At 28.5% G+C, this 16,895-nt stretch overlaps 1 protein-coding gene across 6 annotated transcripts in view; it reads left to right on the forward strand.

Annotated features, from left to right (window-relative positions):
- LOC111626616 overlaps nt 1-16,895 on the forward strand; it is a 156,142-nt gene that overhangs the window by 85,242 nt on the left and 54,005 nt on the right. For all 6 annotated transcript variants that reach the window (XM_023370059.1, XM_023370062.1, XM_023370060.1 and 3 more), the window contains 3 exons: nt 457-1,136; nt 5,097-5,219; nt 13,899-13,999. In XM_023370059.1, the coding sequence (XP_023225827.1) occupies nt 457-1,136; nt 5,097-5,219; nt 13,899-13,999 (904 nt within the window). The remainder of the gene's footprint in view (nt 1-456; nt 1,137-5,096; nt 5,220-13,898; nt 14,000-16,895) is intronic.

The following is a 16,895-nucleotide window of genomic DNA, read 5'->3' on the forward strand; positions in this document are numbered from 1 at the left end:
TATAGGGGGGTCGACTGTANAGATATTTTTTTTATTGAACTAAATACATATTGTAAATTAAAATTGTTAGTAAATTTACATTATAAGGAGTTTTTAAATTAGTAAGTATATATCAATAATTGTAATAAAAACTCCTGCCAGCTTCTTAAAATTTCTTCAATCATATATGTTTGAATTACAAAAATGTTTCATAAAAAATTAAATTGTGCATCAACAAAAAATTTTGATTATTATTTGTTTATAATATTAAAAAATTGTTATGTAGAAATACAATGCAATATTTGTGTATAATGTTTATATTAGATTAAATAAAAATCTGCTGTGTGTTGGTCTACCGCTAAACCTAAAATTTATATATTTTTCGTGCGGATTTACAGAGACTTTATAATATTTATATATTAAATAAAAAGTTTTTACATGTATAATGATTACTGATAAAATTTGTATTAATTATAGATGCAAAAAAACTTGTCCAGTGAACAGACTCCCTTTTTTTGGAAGATTTGGTATATCAATGAGCAGATTATTGGCTTTAACTTATCATTGGGTTGCACAGACTGATACTGCTGATGTAATGATGGATGTAGGAGTAGATGTATATACAGTGCGATCAGTCTGGAGAACATTACAGGAAGTATGTGGTATTGCTGTTGCTTTAAAATCATCAAAACTTGGTGGATCAAATTGTTCTGTTGAATTTGGCATTGCACAATTAGGAAGATTTCTTATTATTGGTGTTTATGATAGAAGGACAGGGTTAACAAGGGTTAAAGCTATGTCAGTTGCAGTTGGACTAAATGTATCTGTTTTTTTGAAAACTATTCAGCCATGGCTTCATAAGAAGTCTTTAGTGATATCAAATGATGCCAAATTATCAAAATTATCTACTATTGGTCTTCAGCATGTGCTAGTAAAGTCATCATCTCCTGAAGCAGCTGTTCATACTGATAACATTACCAATTATTTAAGAAAGCAATTATCTTTTCTATTTGGAGAATTTGCAGTTAATCAGTTAAAAATAGATACAATCCAAGGATTTTTAGATGAACTTCAATGGCGAGAAAGATTTGATACATCACCCAAAGAATGTTTTTGGAATATTTTAAAGCATATCACTGATCAGTCAGGCAAACAAGGTAAAATGAAATTTATTAATTGTAATTTTTTATATATCAAATTATTGCTATATCTCTAATTTCCTTAAATATTTCTCAATAATTTCTTATATTTGAAATAAAAGAAGTACATAGAAATATTGTGTTTTATAACATTGTATTTCCCTTATTTCAATAAGAAATAATCTTAATAAATAAATATGCTGTTTTAGACTTCTTCAACTACAAAAATCAAACAGAACAAATACTGGTATAACACCACATTTTTAGTACCAAAATCTGCTGGATTAACTAACATTTTTGCCATCTTAAATGAAGTCACATAGTAATAATTAATAGTATATTATGACTACTAATTGTATGCCTCCTATAATTCTAAAACACTCTGGACTGTTAGAAACTTATACATATATTAAAAATAAATTAAATTATAAAATGAAATACAAGTATAAATTAATGAGGTTTAAAAAACAAGGAACCATTAATTACACAGTAAAATATTTACTAATCAACTATTTTCAGTTCTTTTCATTGACCTTCATCATGGAATATATACAATATATATAATTTAACAAAAAAGAACAAAGCCATCCATATTCTAAAAATGGTTTTTACAACATTTATTTTAAGAATAATACAATTTTAAAAATGTGCATGTCGGTTTTTTTATGTATTGCATCTAATATCATACAATACACGACAAAAATCAAAATATATAAAATGTATTTCATGCATAATGAAATGACTCTAAATCAGTGTTTCTCAATGGGGGCGTTTTTCCATGTTCAGGGGGCAATTACTAACGATTTATATTTTGGGGACGAAAAACAATTTTCTGAGCGGTATAGTAAAACATTACATTAAGAATAATTAGATATTTTATTCATTTTATTGTATAATAATTAAACAAATAACATTATACTAGTCACTAGTCTATTCAATGCAGTACGAATTTGGCGTTAGCCTTGTCCCTCGGCATCCGAATTTTGTAGTGAAGGAGGCGATACTACATAATGGTTTTATTGAAGGGGGCAACAATTCGTTAGAGGTTGAGAAACACTGCTCTAAATTATACTTTACGTATTTTTACTCTTGCCCCTGTCGAATCAATCACTACCATGCAATCTAACTACTGTTCATGCCTTTAAGTTTTATTTATCAATACTTTCCAGGCTGGTTAAACCATGGTGTTTTCTCTATAATTTACTGCTTGCCCTCTGCATGGCACATTCATACAGCTAAAGAGAGGGGCTTTTTAGCTGTATGAATGTGCCATGCTTCTGCATATTTAATCTATCACTTATCCTGAATCTTTTCAATCATTTTTGCTCAGTTCCATTCTATCATTACAGAATCTGGGTCTGCTATAGTGTAAGTTGCTAAGGCTTGTAATCGGCTGCTTCATTCAGATGTTATCTTTATGTTCCTTGATCCTCTGTTTTAGTGATCTTATAGTGGCTTCTATGTAGCATAAGTCATTATGCCTTTTATTGGTATTCTGTACATGTCAGGTCAATGGCCTCCTTGTTGTTTCTTAGCATTCTGTATACTGTGGGGTTTCTCTTAAATATGATTTTCTTGCTAGTTTCAATCCTGCTTTCTCTGTAGATATTGCCATGTATTCAACAATGGTAAATTTATTTTGCATATCATGTCTTCTGTTCACTATTTGTTGATCATTCTTTTTATCATTTTTCTCTTCATCCCATCCTGACACACTATCTCTTCAATATATTCTAGTTCTCTTTTCCTTGTCTTGTATATTAGTGCAATGAGTATATGCATTTTTTATTAGATCCTAAATGCTGCTAATCTATAGCTTAATGGATCATGTGAGACCCACAGTATGAATATTGCAATGTATGTTGGCTTCCTATAAATATCTGTGGTGAATCACCTCCCTTTAATGTGATAAAGATATGTAGAAAGTGCACAGCAATATCACTTGCCTGCTCCAAATCTATTTCTAAGGAATTAATGGTTCCATATTTGTTGTTTCGATAGTGCAGTTATAGAAAGAATCAGGTTTATTAACTACTGTATATAGGATGTTGCAAAAAAAGTGTTTTGCTTCCTGGAAATGGGTGATAGAACTCAAGATAAGCAAAAATTGTTGAGTAACATATTTGCAAATTTCCAATAGTTACTGAAATAGTTGAGGATAAAGTTATGTTGAATGATGCTAGAATGGATCACCATTATAGACCTGCCAACTAGGGATTGTAAATTTACCGACTTTTTCATTTACCAGTAATTCAGTAAATGAAAATTAAAATACCGGTTTACTGGTAAATTACCGGTAAATTTTTTTCTTGAAAAATAAAATTAAGGTGATAAAAAATATAAGTCATTATGATTTCCATTTCACATTTTTATTTCAAAGATATCAAGTATAAAAAAATATAAAAATTAAAGTGTTATTCTAAACAAACTATAATAATAAATATAGAAATAAACAGAAATAAAATAATACAGAAAAATAAAAATACAACAGAAATAATATATAGTACCTAATACCATTTTATTCATTACCATTTTTTAAAATAACTTCTCAAGAAACTTAAATTATTTATAGTCTTATCTCCTAATTTTGATCTAATTTTTGTACAAAATAATCCAGATCCCGAGAATACCCTTTCTGATTCAACACTTGTTGGACGAATGGTCATTAAATTAAAATTAAACAAAAAATATCTCACATAAAATTAATAATGAGGTATATTGTTGCTTACTGTTTTTTTTTTCAATGTCCCTTTAGCCCTTTTAAATATCTATAAACACAATAGTTTCTACATAGAAATTTCTAGTATGGATTTTTCATTTACCGAAAAAATTTACCAGTAAGTTTATCGAATGTTTTTTTGTCAATTTATCAGTTAATTGGTAAACTGGTATACAATCCCTACTGCCAACTGTTGACCTACAACTGAAAATGGAAGGACTAATTGAAAAGCAATCACTAAAAGCTTGTCATTGAGGTTTTTCCTTCCCTCTAAACTTGCAACACTGGAATTCTAAAATGACCTGGAGATGCCTTTTTACTGAAAGTTTAGTGTAAAATAAAGTGGAAACTATTGCTTGTTTGCTTCAATAAATGTTTATCATTACAATGATAGTTTAACTATAGTATAATTCCTGAAAGAAGTGAGTTTAAATTTTCAACTTTAATCTCAAATATTTAGGCAATTATTGTATATTTACAAATATGTTACTCTACATTTTTTGCTAATCTTGACAAATTCTATCCTACATTTCCAGGAAGAACACTTTTTTTGCAACACCCTGTATATTGACTAGAGTTTTGCCAAATGAGCTGAGCCACAGCTCAGCTCAATTATAACTCAATTAACTTAGTCAGTAATCAACTCTCAGTTGTGGCTCTCAGATGTAATCCAGAATTGTCAATCAGCTCACAGTTCAGCTCAATTTCAGTTCAATCTCAGAGTATTTTTATACTTTGAGGTAGTCTTCGTTCTATCTATGTATTATTGGGATTCTATTGTACATGTTTTGCTAGAAATAACTGTTGTTATTTGTATCATTTTAAAATATTATCCTTTATTATTTTTAATAATTCTATTAATCTATAAATTGTTTATAGTTCAATTTCTTAATGCTTATCTAGGTTTTATTTGAATACTTTCATTCTCATAACAGATAAATGAAAACAGATTCAACATACTGTGAATCAATTAATAATAATGGAAGTTTACTATTACAGATTGCATCTGTAATAGTAAACTTCTCATTGTGTTTAATTGTTTTGCTATATTTATAGTTAACATGTTAACTCAATTAAAATTGCAATATTCTATCAGCATATATATTTATTTATTTTATTTATTATGTTACATCATTCTATTTATCCTTTTGTATTTTTGTAATTTAATATTATAGGATGGTTGTATAAAAAAAATATCTAAATTACAGTTACATTGAATTTTGTTGAATTTTTAAAATATTTATGAACAATTTATGTAGGTTCTACATGTGAAACAAATCAGATTGTTCCATCAGCTATCACTGTATCAGACATTGGTCATGAAACTTTATTAAAACGAATTCTGAAAGAAGGAAATAGTTCTTCTAATAAAAAACAAAAAGGTATAAACTTTTTATATTCATAGTACTTTTATATATTTCATAATTAAATTTTAAAAGTGTATAAAAACTTACTTATATAATTTAATAATTAAAAATTGTAATTTAAATTTAATTCTACTTATTTCATAATACTTTTTTTATATAAGGGTATATTTTAAGTTTTGATTCTATTTGAATCAAAATACAATGTATTGAAATTACAACATTCTTTTATAAAAAAAAAAATATTTGAAGAATTGTTTTTAATATAAAGAATAATTTTTTCGAATGCCAAAGAAACTTTTATTGAATTATCAAAAGCAAAGGAAAACATTATTACAAAAATCATATTTTAATGTTCAAGACAATTAAATAAACATAAAAATGCAAATAATTTTACTTATTGGCTAGTGCTTTTGAAAAAATAATATCTTTCTCAGGCAAATAAACAGAACAAAGGATTATTTTTTATGTTGTTAACTATTAACTATTGACAAAAATGTTATGTATATATAACTACTTTTATCATCTGATATATGATAATATTCTGTAGTTATCATGATAATTTCATGAAAAAGAGGAAAACTTTGAATATTGTTTTGATCCAATTATTCACTATCTTTTTATTTATTCATTTTTGTGGTAGTTTAAATTTTTCTTTTTAATGATCAGACTTTTCTTGACAGAATTTTGCTATGTTATGACGGTTGTAATTCTCAAAGTCATGACTCTAAACAAACCTAAAAATCAAAATATTTTATTGTTCTTAAAGAATTGTCTTCTGTATTCATCAACCAATATAACTTTTTCTCAAAATTTTGCTTTGCGTAAACATGAAATAACTTTACTTGAATGTGTTTAATATATTTCAAATTGCATTATTTTATTGTGCGCATCATTTCAAGTTTTTTATTCATTTTTTAGATATTAGTTATACTATATTATCAATGCAGAAAATGAAATAACTGACTTCTAAATCAATTTAAACAAAACTAAAATCCCAAAACGATAGAAAAAACTTTAGAATGGTTAAAACAAAATTATCTTATTTGATTTTAATCTCATTTTATTTGTTGATTTAGTATTTATTACATACATTTTTGAAGTTAATGATATTCAATGAAATAATATCTTATATGTCGTAATTTTATTGATTTTGAAAAAAAAAATTATTGTAAAATTCCTTCTATTACATTTTCCTGGTAGATACAATTATAAAGATTACATAAAACATATATATTGATGATATTTTTAAACCATTTTGCTGAAATAATTGATGATTTTGCCACTAGAAAATTTTGGTACAGAATGAATTTAAAAGATATAATAAACAAAAGTTTTTTAATGATCAGAATTAAACAAAATATAGGTACATATTAAATTTCATATTATAATTTGAAAGAAGAGGTCTGTTTAGTCAATGTGACTGTAACTTTTGCTTTTTTTATATATACAGTTGACCTCCCTATAACATGGGTTCCTCTAGTTCGGATTCCTATATTATGGCAAAAAAAATTGTGACAGTATTTGTACAAACATGCTAAAAAACCTCCTATAATTTGGTAAAACGTCATCTCTGACTCATGTCGCGACAGGATTGGTCGAATCTAGACTAATAGCAGATATTGCACAAACTGTTGAGTTTAAATGAGAAGCAGACCTACTAAAAATCATTTATTATTTAACGTCCATAAAAATTATATTTATATTAATGATATCTCCAAAGTTCAGCGAATTTTTCGCAAAAAAAAATAATTTATCAGGAAGCACGCGAGCACCATTCAATGACAAGCTCCACGACGAAAACAAGCTTAAGCAATGGCGTAGTCGAACGGTGCACACTCGGTAAGTAATCCTACAATTTTTTGTTTATAGCATAGTTTATATGGATTATTCTCAAAAAATTATACGTATTTGGAAATGTTGAGTCAAATTAGTCTAGAATCTATTAATTTTATGGAAGAAACCTTTCAAACAGCCGTAGTCTGTAAACTGCATACGTGCCGGGCTGTGATTGGCTGGACTCGTAGAAAATGGATTCATTAAAACCGGAACTTATCTACTGTGTTATATGGGGTCGACACTACTTTATGTACTGTATACTTTAAATTTGATCTGATTTCATCAACAGTCTGCATAAAAATATTTAAATGGCTTATATCTTTTATATTTAACTTTCATCAGGTTTTGTACAGTCAACAAACCTGATGCAAGTTAAATATAAAATTATTTATAATTCTATTATTTTTTTTATTAATTTGTAATAAAATATGATATTTCTATATTTTAGAAGAAAGAAGAAATTATAGTGTTTGCATTGAAATAATGCATATCATTGAAATCATTCCATTTATTAATTAAGATTTTTCTAATATTTTACAGAAACTAATTAAATAAATTTTCTGTATAAGCATATATAGTAGAATCTGCTTACTATAATCATTTTGAGACTTGTCTATACTGATAACACTAAACATAAGTAAACAAGACTATAATTAATAAAAATTCTGGTTTTATTGACTCTGATACTAAAAGGACATGTAAAATACAGTTAAAAAGTGCATAACTTGAAGATTTATTCATTATTGTTGTCTTTTTTTTCCTCTCACAGGGAGATTGAGTCTTGACATGCAAGCCCTCCAAACTTCTATTTTGAGCTAGTTCCTCATTTAACTTCTTTAAATTTTTTCCTAAATGCTAATTCCTTACTTTTCTTTGGCTACCTCTACTTTTAGTTTTTAAACGTGTCCCTAATTCATCCAACCAATTCATTATCTTCTAACTACATGTCCAAGCCTCTGTCTATTTTCCATGAGCTTCTTTCTAATGTCCCTTTCTCTTAATTAAACTCCTCCTTATATGCTTATTTCTAATCCTATCAAGTAATTCACATATACCTGAATATCCTCATTTCTGCTACTTGAATATTTTTTATCTGAGATTTCTTCATTTCTCAACATTCAGTCCATATAACATTTCATTTCTAACAATTGTCTTATAAAATTTTCCTGTTAATATATTTATACTTTTATCACAAAGTATTTCTCTTGCATTCTACCACTTTTGCCACCGTATACCTATTCTATCAGCTATATCTATGTCTAACTTTCTTTCGTTCATTAAATTAACATTGATTCTAAGTACTTAAATTTCTTCATTATCTGTATCTCTAATAACTAATCTGTACATTTTTTCCTTATCACTAAAGTTAAAGTATTATATATGAACTCTGTTTTCTTTTTGAGAATTTTTAACCCTTTACTCTCTAATCTCTAACCTTTTATCTCCTCTATCAGTTCTTTCTTACCTTCTCTAACTAGAACTATGTCAAAAGAATTAAACGGAAATAATCCGATTTAGAATAGAACGCTTAAATTTAAGTTGAAACTTTAGTCAAAGTCGTTAGGAACACGATAGAAATATTCAAAAATGTTCGAAAAACGAGCAGAAAGCTCCATGATGTGCGAATACGTGCATGCGCAGATCTAGACACACACTATACGCATTCTGGAGAATGCTAATTTTTACTTAATTGCTTGTATAGTGTGACCCGTACACTGGGCAGCTCAAGAGTTGGAATGTTGCACGTGTCCATGGTGGTAGTAAGAAGAGACTCCCATATGAAAACGATTTTTCGATCCTTACAGCTCTTGAGCATAACCGCTTGGGACCATAGCGGGTTGTAACCCTGCTTAAGTACTTTTCTTGCGAGCTCGGTGGTGTGTCTACCCCTCACAACATCGTTTTGGTGCTCTTCTAGTCGGCTGGCAAGCATTCTAGTAGTGGCCCCAACATATCTTGCGTTTACTCCCATTGCAAGATTTTCCAGAGGTACAGCGTAGACCTCCGACTTCTCAAGCCTGGAAAATTTGTCCCTATCGTTACAAATGAGTTTGCTTAGGTTTGGAAGTGGGGTTAGTGGTAGTATAAGGTTGTGCTGCTTAAAGATTCTGCAGATACGTATAGAGAGGGGTCCCAGGTATGGCAACGATGTTTGTACCATTGAAAATTCTCTTTTGCTGCATAATGTGGTACTTGAAAACAGTGATTTCTTTACTATATTGAGCACGTGCGTAAATTTTGCACGTGAGAAGCCAGCAGTGCGTACCCCAAACTTATATTGTCTAACTCCATGTTTACCACCTCTTGCGAAGATGATAATAAGTAAGCCCTTCTAACAAGAGAGGCAATGGCAGCATTAACATATCGAGAAGGCTGAAAGGCCTCTGCTGGTATAATGTGTGGAGCTATGCTGGACTTGTGATGAACCGAGAATTGTAGTCCTTCCGAAGATTTACATATATGCAGGTCTAAGAACGTTATTGCCGCATCGCTTTCTTTCTCCCAAGAGAAATTGATGGAAGGATATATGCTTGATAGTTGCTGCATAAAGATGAGGAATGTCTCATCCGTGTCTTCCCACGCTATGAGGATGTCGTCAATGTAACTCAAATACAGCCTCGGATAGTGGATGGCAAGCGGGGAATTGAACGTTCTGTGCTCGATCTCTCTCATAATAAGTTCTGCTAGGAAAGCAGATAAAGGGGAGCCCATAGGAACCCCTTGCTTTTGTAAATAGATTTTCTGGTTAAAACGGAAGTAATTACACTCGGTGACGAAGTTGAGTGCATCTCGTAAATCAAGCACCTGTTGATGTTAAAGCCCGTTCTTAGAAGTAGAGAATTAGCCAGCATTACTGCCTCAAAGGTGGGCACTGAGGGATATAAAGATACTACATCCAGCTTGTAAAAGGTGTAGGTCTCTGGCCGTAGTGTACCAATACTTGAAGTGATGGTGGATTTAGCAATTACAGAAGAGGGAGTAACATATGGAGAATTTGGAACTATTGTGTGAAGGAATTTAGCAAGTGCTTTTTCTAAATAATAGGTTGGATGAGACCGTTTGTTTACTATCGGACGTAACGGCCAGTTTGTCTTATGGGTTTTTGGTTGAAAGAACAACCTAGGACATGCAACATTGGAGGGGGGGATCGAGCTAGGGTTGAAGAAACACCTGGTAAGGCAATGATTCTTCTTGCTTTTCTTAATACCGTCGGAGTAGGGTCCTCACTCATTTCCGAGGAATGCGACTGAGTTAAAAATTCATTGGCCCTGATGAGAAATGTATGGGTCACACTATACAAGCAATTAAGTAAAAATTAGCATTCTCCAGAATGCGTATAGTGTGTGTCTAGATCTGCGCATGCACGTATTCGCACATCATGGAGCTTTCTGCTCATTTTTCGAACATTTTTGAATATTTCTATCATGTTCCTAACGTCTTTGACTAAAGTTTCAAATTAAATTTAAGCGTTCTATTCTAAATCGGATTATTTCCGTTTAATTCTTTTGGTAAATCTTCGTATTCGCCTGATGACGACGACTATATGTTCGTCGAACGTACTAGCGATTAAAAAAAAAAAAAACGCACATGTAACGCCGACCTCATTGTCTTCTCTTTTTAGAACTATGTCATCTGCAAATAACATGCACCATGATTCTCTCTTGACTATATTTCTAAAACTGAGATAAAATGACTTAACATTGATCCTGGGTAGACAGTTACTTCTATCATAAAGTTTCCTGTTTTAACTTAAAACATATCCTGTTCCATAACATATTCCATATCCTGTCTTAACTTAAATCTTTGATAAAGTGATCAGATCCTAAAAATATGATAAGTGGGACATTAGACAGGTGTTCTGACATGATATCATGATTAATTCCAGTCAATTATTGTTGGTTTTTTAGCTTTCTGACTTCATCACTGATAGATGTGATAAACAATCAATGAACATTTTACTTACCCATATAGTCTTGTTTACAAAATAATGACCTACAGCAATACTAATAATTAACAGTAATTACAGCTCCAAGTGTAGTTTTGTTTGTTTTAATTGCTGTGCTTTAACTCAGATAATTACCAAAAATCCTCTTTTGTAATTGATCCACTAAACTGTGATACTTGCACAAGGTAACATTTGCTGTTCTCTGACAAGTTGCCAGACTGAACAGTATATTATTAATTGGGCTACTGTTTTAATAAATTTGGTTTTAAAATTTTTATTGGGTTCAGTATTAAGTCATCACATATTTTTTTATTGCCCAATTAAACATTTTAATAGCATTCAATTTTCTCAGAGAAGTGTGACTTTTGGAGTTTAAATATGGAGATATGTTACCAGTCTGTTAAAATCATTTGAGAAGTTTTAATTTTATTTCGTGAATAGTTCAGTTTTCTGAAATGGAACCAGACTACTTGCATTTGAGGCAAGTTTTGCTTTTTTTGTTTCTGAAAAAGTTTAAATGCAATTAAGGCAACACCAGAAATTTAAAGTTTATTACACTGACACTATAAAGGTGAGAAAAGCTCAAAATTGGTTTGCTAAGTTTTGGAAGGGAGATTTTAGCTTGAAAGATTGAATGCTTTAGTTGGTCAATAGTGATGATTTAAAGGCTCTCGTTGAAGCCAGTTCAAAAACTACCACAAGGGAAATTGGCTATAAAACTAAAGGTAAACCAAAAAAGTATTTTCAAGCACCTTAGAGAGCTTGGAAAAGTTCCTAAATTAGGTGTGTGGATTCCATGTGAGTTAACAGAAACTGATCTCAAATAACAATTAAGTATTGCTGGCTGCAATTAACAGTATATAAATAAGTATATTTAATGGTAACAGCTAATATATCATAATACTTAGATTATGCTTTCCAGTAACCTTACTGTTAACTGTGGTTATGTTATCAGAAGTTATTCTAAAACTTACAGTTAATAATGACAATTAAAAACAAAACATGGAATGGAAATATTGATTAAAGAATATGGAAAAGGCATAACATTATATATGCATTTGCCAATTAACTTTTTTTAGCTTGTTTTAAGCTAGATGAATGTAGTGTTATCAATTTGATTCAGTGAAAGTAAAACACAAAAATTGATTTCAATGCAGTGGGTGTAAAAGTATCATATATACAAAAGCACAATATTTACATTTAAAATTTTATTAGATGTGTCAATGTTATTTCTTAATGTGAAGGTTGTTCCAAAAGTTATGCACAGTTGGCTCTAACTCAAAAAATATTTATTGAAGAAGATACAAGTGGTTACAGGCCTTCAAAATAATCCCCTCCCTTATCAATGCATGCTTGCCAGCAGTGCAGAAGTGCTTGGATTTCATTCAGCATCCCCTTTTTATTGAGCATCCGAAGTTGTTGGGTCACTTTTCTTCGAAGCTCTTCCAGCGTCAGAAAATGCACCCTCTGAAGAGGGTTCCTTCAGTTTGGGGAAGAGATCGAAGTCAGGTGGGCTCAGATCAGGACTATAAGCCGGGTGGCGGAGCTGTTCCCAGTCGTATTTTTTGAGAAGTTCAATGATCGGTGCACTGATGTGCAGACGTGCATTATCGTGCAAAATCAACACACCACTTTGTAATATTCCTGGACACAGTTTATGGATTTTTAGGCACAAGACATTCTGAAGAAAGTTTTTGTAGTATGCGGCATGAATTTCAGGCACTTTTTTACTGTGCACTGTTTCATTGTGAATATACATATGTTGCTCTATTGCTGAAATTTGACCTGATGGACTGTTTTCGTTGTCTTTTTGAATTTTTGGCATTTTCCCTTTAAATGAATCCCACTACCATATGATACCAACATGTTTGTAAGACTTCAATCTACACACTGACACTTCGATCAGCTGTCTATGTTGCCTACAATGCTTGCTAGAGCATGCTGTGCATTACTTTTGGGACAACCCTCGTATCTACATTATTACAAGTTGTGTTCAACATCACAGATTGAGTTTTAGTAACTTTTTTTACTATAATGGTGTTTGAATTATTTCCATTGTTTATCTCAATTGAAATCAAATATATGGTTAATCTTAATTACAATTATGTAGATAATGTCAGTTATTGGCATTAGTGTGTTCAGAGTATAATAATGAATTATTTTACATGGTCATTTAAAATATATATATATATATATATAAGTGATAACTCTTATATATAAAGTGATACTCTTATATATGAGTATCACTTTTTGGATGTTACACAAAACTTTTAAATTAGCACATCAAATTATTCACTCTTCTATTTATATCAAATTCTTATTCTTTATATATTTTTGTCATGTTCAACTAGAAATCTGTTAGGAAGTATAATAACTTTACAAAAGAAATAATTTTCAAACTTTAAAAATTTCAAAAGATAAACTACATTTTTCATTTAAGATTTCTTCAAGAAATATAATAATTTCTATACTGTATTCATTGAAGTCATAATTAAATACAATGAAAATTATTTGAAAAATAATATTAATTAAAAAATAATATAATAAAATAAAAATAATATTTAGTATATTAATTAATTAAAAAATTTATTTTGTTGTAACATCTGAAAAATAATGCTCATATTTATATAGTATCATTTCATTTGTGGTATTTTGATATTCTTTCACATATATCTTATGGTATTATTTTTCAGTTCTAAACTTTTAAAGCATGCAGAGAAAATTCCAATATATTATAAAATTTTACATTTTTTACAAGAATGGCTAATGAAATTTTCTCTGTCTAATAATGTATTATTTATATTTGGACATTTCTTAATATTAGATGTTTTCTCCAGTCTGGTTGAAAATATTTATTACCAATTTCAATATAAAATTGATTAATTCAATGTTCATTGTTAAATCTTTTCCAGTTAATGGAGTAGATGTTATATTGGATGAATATTATTATGCAAGATTGGAGCCACAAATTACAATTATTGAGAAAAATAAAGATAAAGCAAATCGGTTTAAGGTAGATGAATTATTTTAATAAAGTTTTAGTATTAAAAATAAAATAAACACCTTTCTCTATTCCAGCACACTTTTAATGCGTTGAAAAACGTTTTCGATCATTTTAATCGATCATCATCAGTTCAAAATTCAAATTTTGAACTGATGATGATCGATTAAAACAATCGAAAATGTTTATTTTATTTTTAATTAATAATTCCAGTAAGCATTTAGTTATTTGTTTTAGTATTACTTTTGTAATGAAAAAGAGATGTCATGTTTACTTTGACTTAATTGTAAGAAAGGCATAATAAATTTAAGAATTTTATTTGGTAATGAAATATTTATTAGATATGAAATTAAGTTGATCCTTTAATTTATTTTACAATTACATTGATATATCTGTAGGATATAAAAAATAGAAATATAAAAAAACAATAAAAAAAATTGATTTTGCAATTGCCATAATAAATTTTTAATTTCATACTTCAGTATTAAGTTTAAATTTAGAATAAAAACTCAGATATAGTTGAATTTAAATGTGTCAAAAATATTTTTATCTTTATTATAAAAGAAATGCTTTGCTAAATAAATAAAATGAGATACAAAATCAAAATTAAAAAAGTATAGAATAAGTTTCAGAGAAAAAACATCTACTATGTGTATAATGCATTGATAATTGTCTTTAAATCTAATTATTTTCATAAGATAGACTTCAATTTTATGAATATAACTTTTGATATTTCTTAATGACTTTCTCTGTTTTATTGTTTTTCATTCTGATTATCCCTTCTGTAGCATCAATTGCATTAATATTATTTTTTGCAATAATGATTTTTGTTTTTACTTTTTGTGATTTATTCCTTCATATATAGAAATCACTAACTGTATATTAAAAGATAATTTCAAAAATGAAATTTTGTCAACATCAAAAAATTTTAAATATGGTCACAGATTCTTATTATTAAAAATATTTATATATGAAAGGTCATAAATTCATTACTTTATGAGCACTTTAATAAGATTCAATATTTTATATATCAATTCATATATGGCATTATTTGACTATATGAAATTTTTTTAGTTTTTTTCTTAATATAAAGAAGTTAGATTAATTACCAGATGAAATGATATAAAATAATAAAGCAAATTATATAAGATGAGGTGTTATTTCTATCAGATTTTAATTTTTATTTTCTTACTTTGTATTTTCACATTGATGTTTTATTACATTTAAGAGTGTTTTAATTTATCACAAAAATTAAAATATTTTTACTATATTTCAGTTTTTATTCTATATTTACAGTTAGTATTAAAATCTATAATTATAAATTTATTATGATAATACAATGTACAGAATCAAATTTTTAAAAATTCTAAATATCACTTTTGGATAGCTGTTATTATGTTCTATGTATGTCTTGTCTCTAATCCAACATTAAGTTCGGTAGACTATCATTACAGCTTTCAGGTTAGACACTTCTTTTATTGCTTTGACATATGCATTTCGGGCTTATATAAAAGTTAAGTCCCTCTTCAGTGCAATACTACAAATTATTAAAAAAATTAAAAAAACATAATTAGTAACATGACAAAACTGTTTGCGTGCAGGTCATATTTACTGACATAAAACTATCATATTTAAAAATTGTCACACTTATATGATACCTATGGTTCTGTCTCCTAAAACCACGGTGTACAACAGGTAACATTGGAAAGATTTTAAAATGCAGCCATTAAAAACACCTCAAATACATTTTCACCATTAATACGGAATACCTAATATAATAATAATTTTATAATTTTTTACTTTAATAACATCATATATCTTAATAAAATAACAATATAACATGACACTCACTTTTAACATTTGCTCATAAAATCTTATACAAGTACAACTTTTAAAGAATGTATATGTTCTACAATATAACGTTGCAGTAACTGCAATTATAATCGTTTTACAGATAGCATAGTAATATTAAAAACATTTTTTAAGGGATACATACACACTTTTACAATATATTTCCAATTTTTTCCTGTTACAACATTATTATAAATACATTACAACTAGTTATAATGTATTTATAATAATGTTGTTATATAATAATAATAATGTTTATAATAATGTTGTAACAGGAAAAAATTGGAAATATATTGTAAAAGTGTGTATGTATCCCTTAAAAAATGTTTTTAATATTACTATGCTATCTGTAAAACGATTATAATTGCAGTTACTGCAACGTTATATTGTAGAACATACACATTCTTTAAAAGTTGTACTTATATAAGATTTTATGAGCAAATGTTAAAAGTGAGTATCGTGTTATATTGTTATTTTATTAAGATATATGATGTTATAAAGTAAAAAATTATAAAATTATTAATATATTAGGTTTTTTGTATTAATGTAGGAAAATGTATTTGTGGTGTTTTTAATGGCTGTATTTTAAAATCTTTCCAATGTTACCCGTTGTGTACAGTGGTTTTAGGAGACAGAACCATAGTATTGCACTGAAGAGGGACTTGACATTTATATAAGTCTGAAATGCGAATGTCGAAACAATAAAAGAAGTGTCTAATCTGAAAACTGTAATGATAGTCTACCGAACTTAATGTCGAATTAAAGAGAGAAGACATACATAGAACATAATAACAGCTATCCAAAAGTGATATTACTAACTTATTTGATATGTTTATAATTCTAAATAATTTTGAAACAAATTGCAAAATATATGTGTTTGTTTATTCAGAAGAATTATTGCAAGACATTCCATCAACAAGTATTTGGAAGGGAAAAAATTGTGGGCAACAAAATTACAAAACTGTTTTGTTTAATTAATTTAAGAATTATTTATAAATAAATACTACTTGAAGAAAAATTTGGGAAAAAAAAACTTTTCAGAAATGTCAGGATTCAA

Source organism: Centruroides sculpturatus, unplaced genomic scaffold (assembly GCF_000671375.1).
Source record: "Centruroides sculpturatus isolate CEXI.00-Female unplaced genomic scaffold, Cexi_2.0 scaffold362, whole genome shotgun sequence".
Lineage (NCBI taxonomy): Eukaryota > Metazoa > Arthropoda > Arachnida > Scorpiones > Buthidae > Centruroides > Centruroides sculpturatus.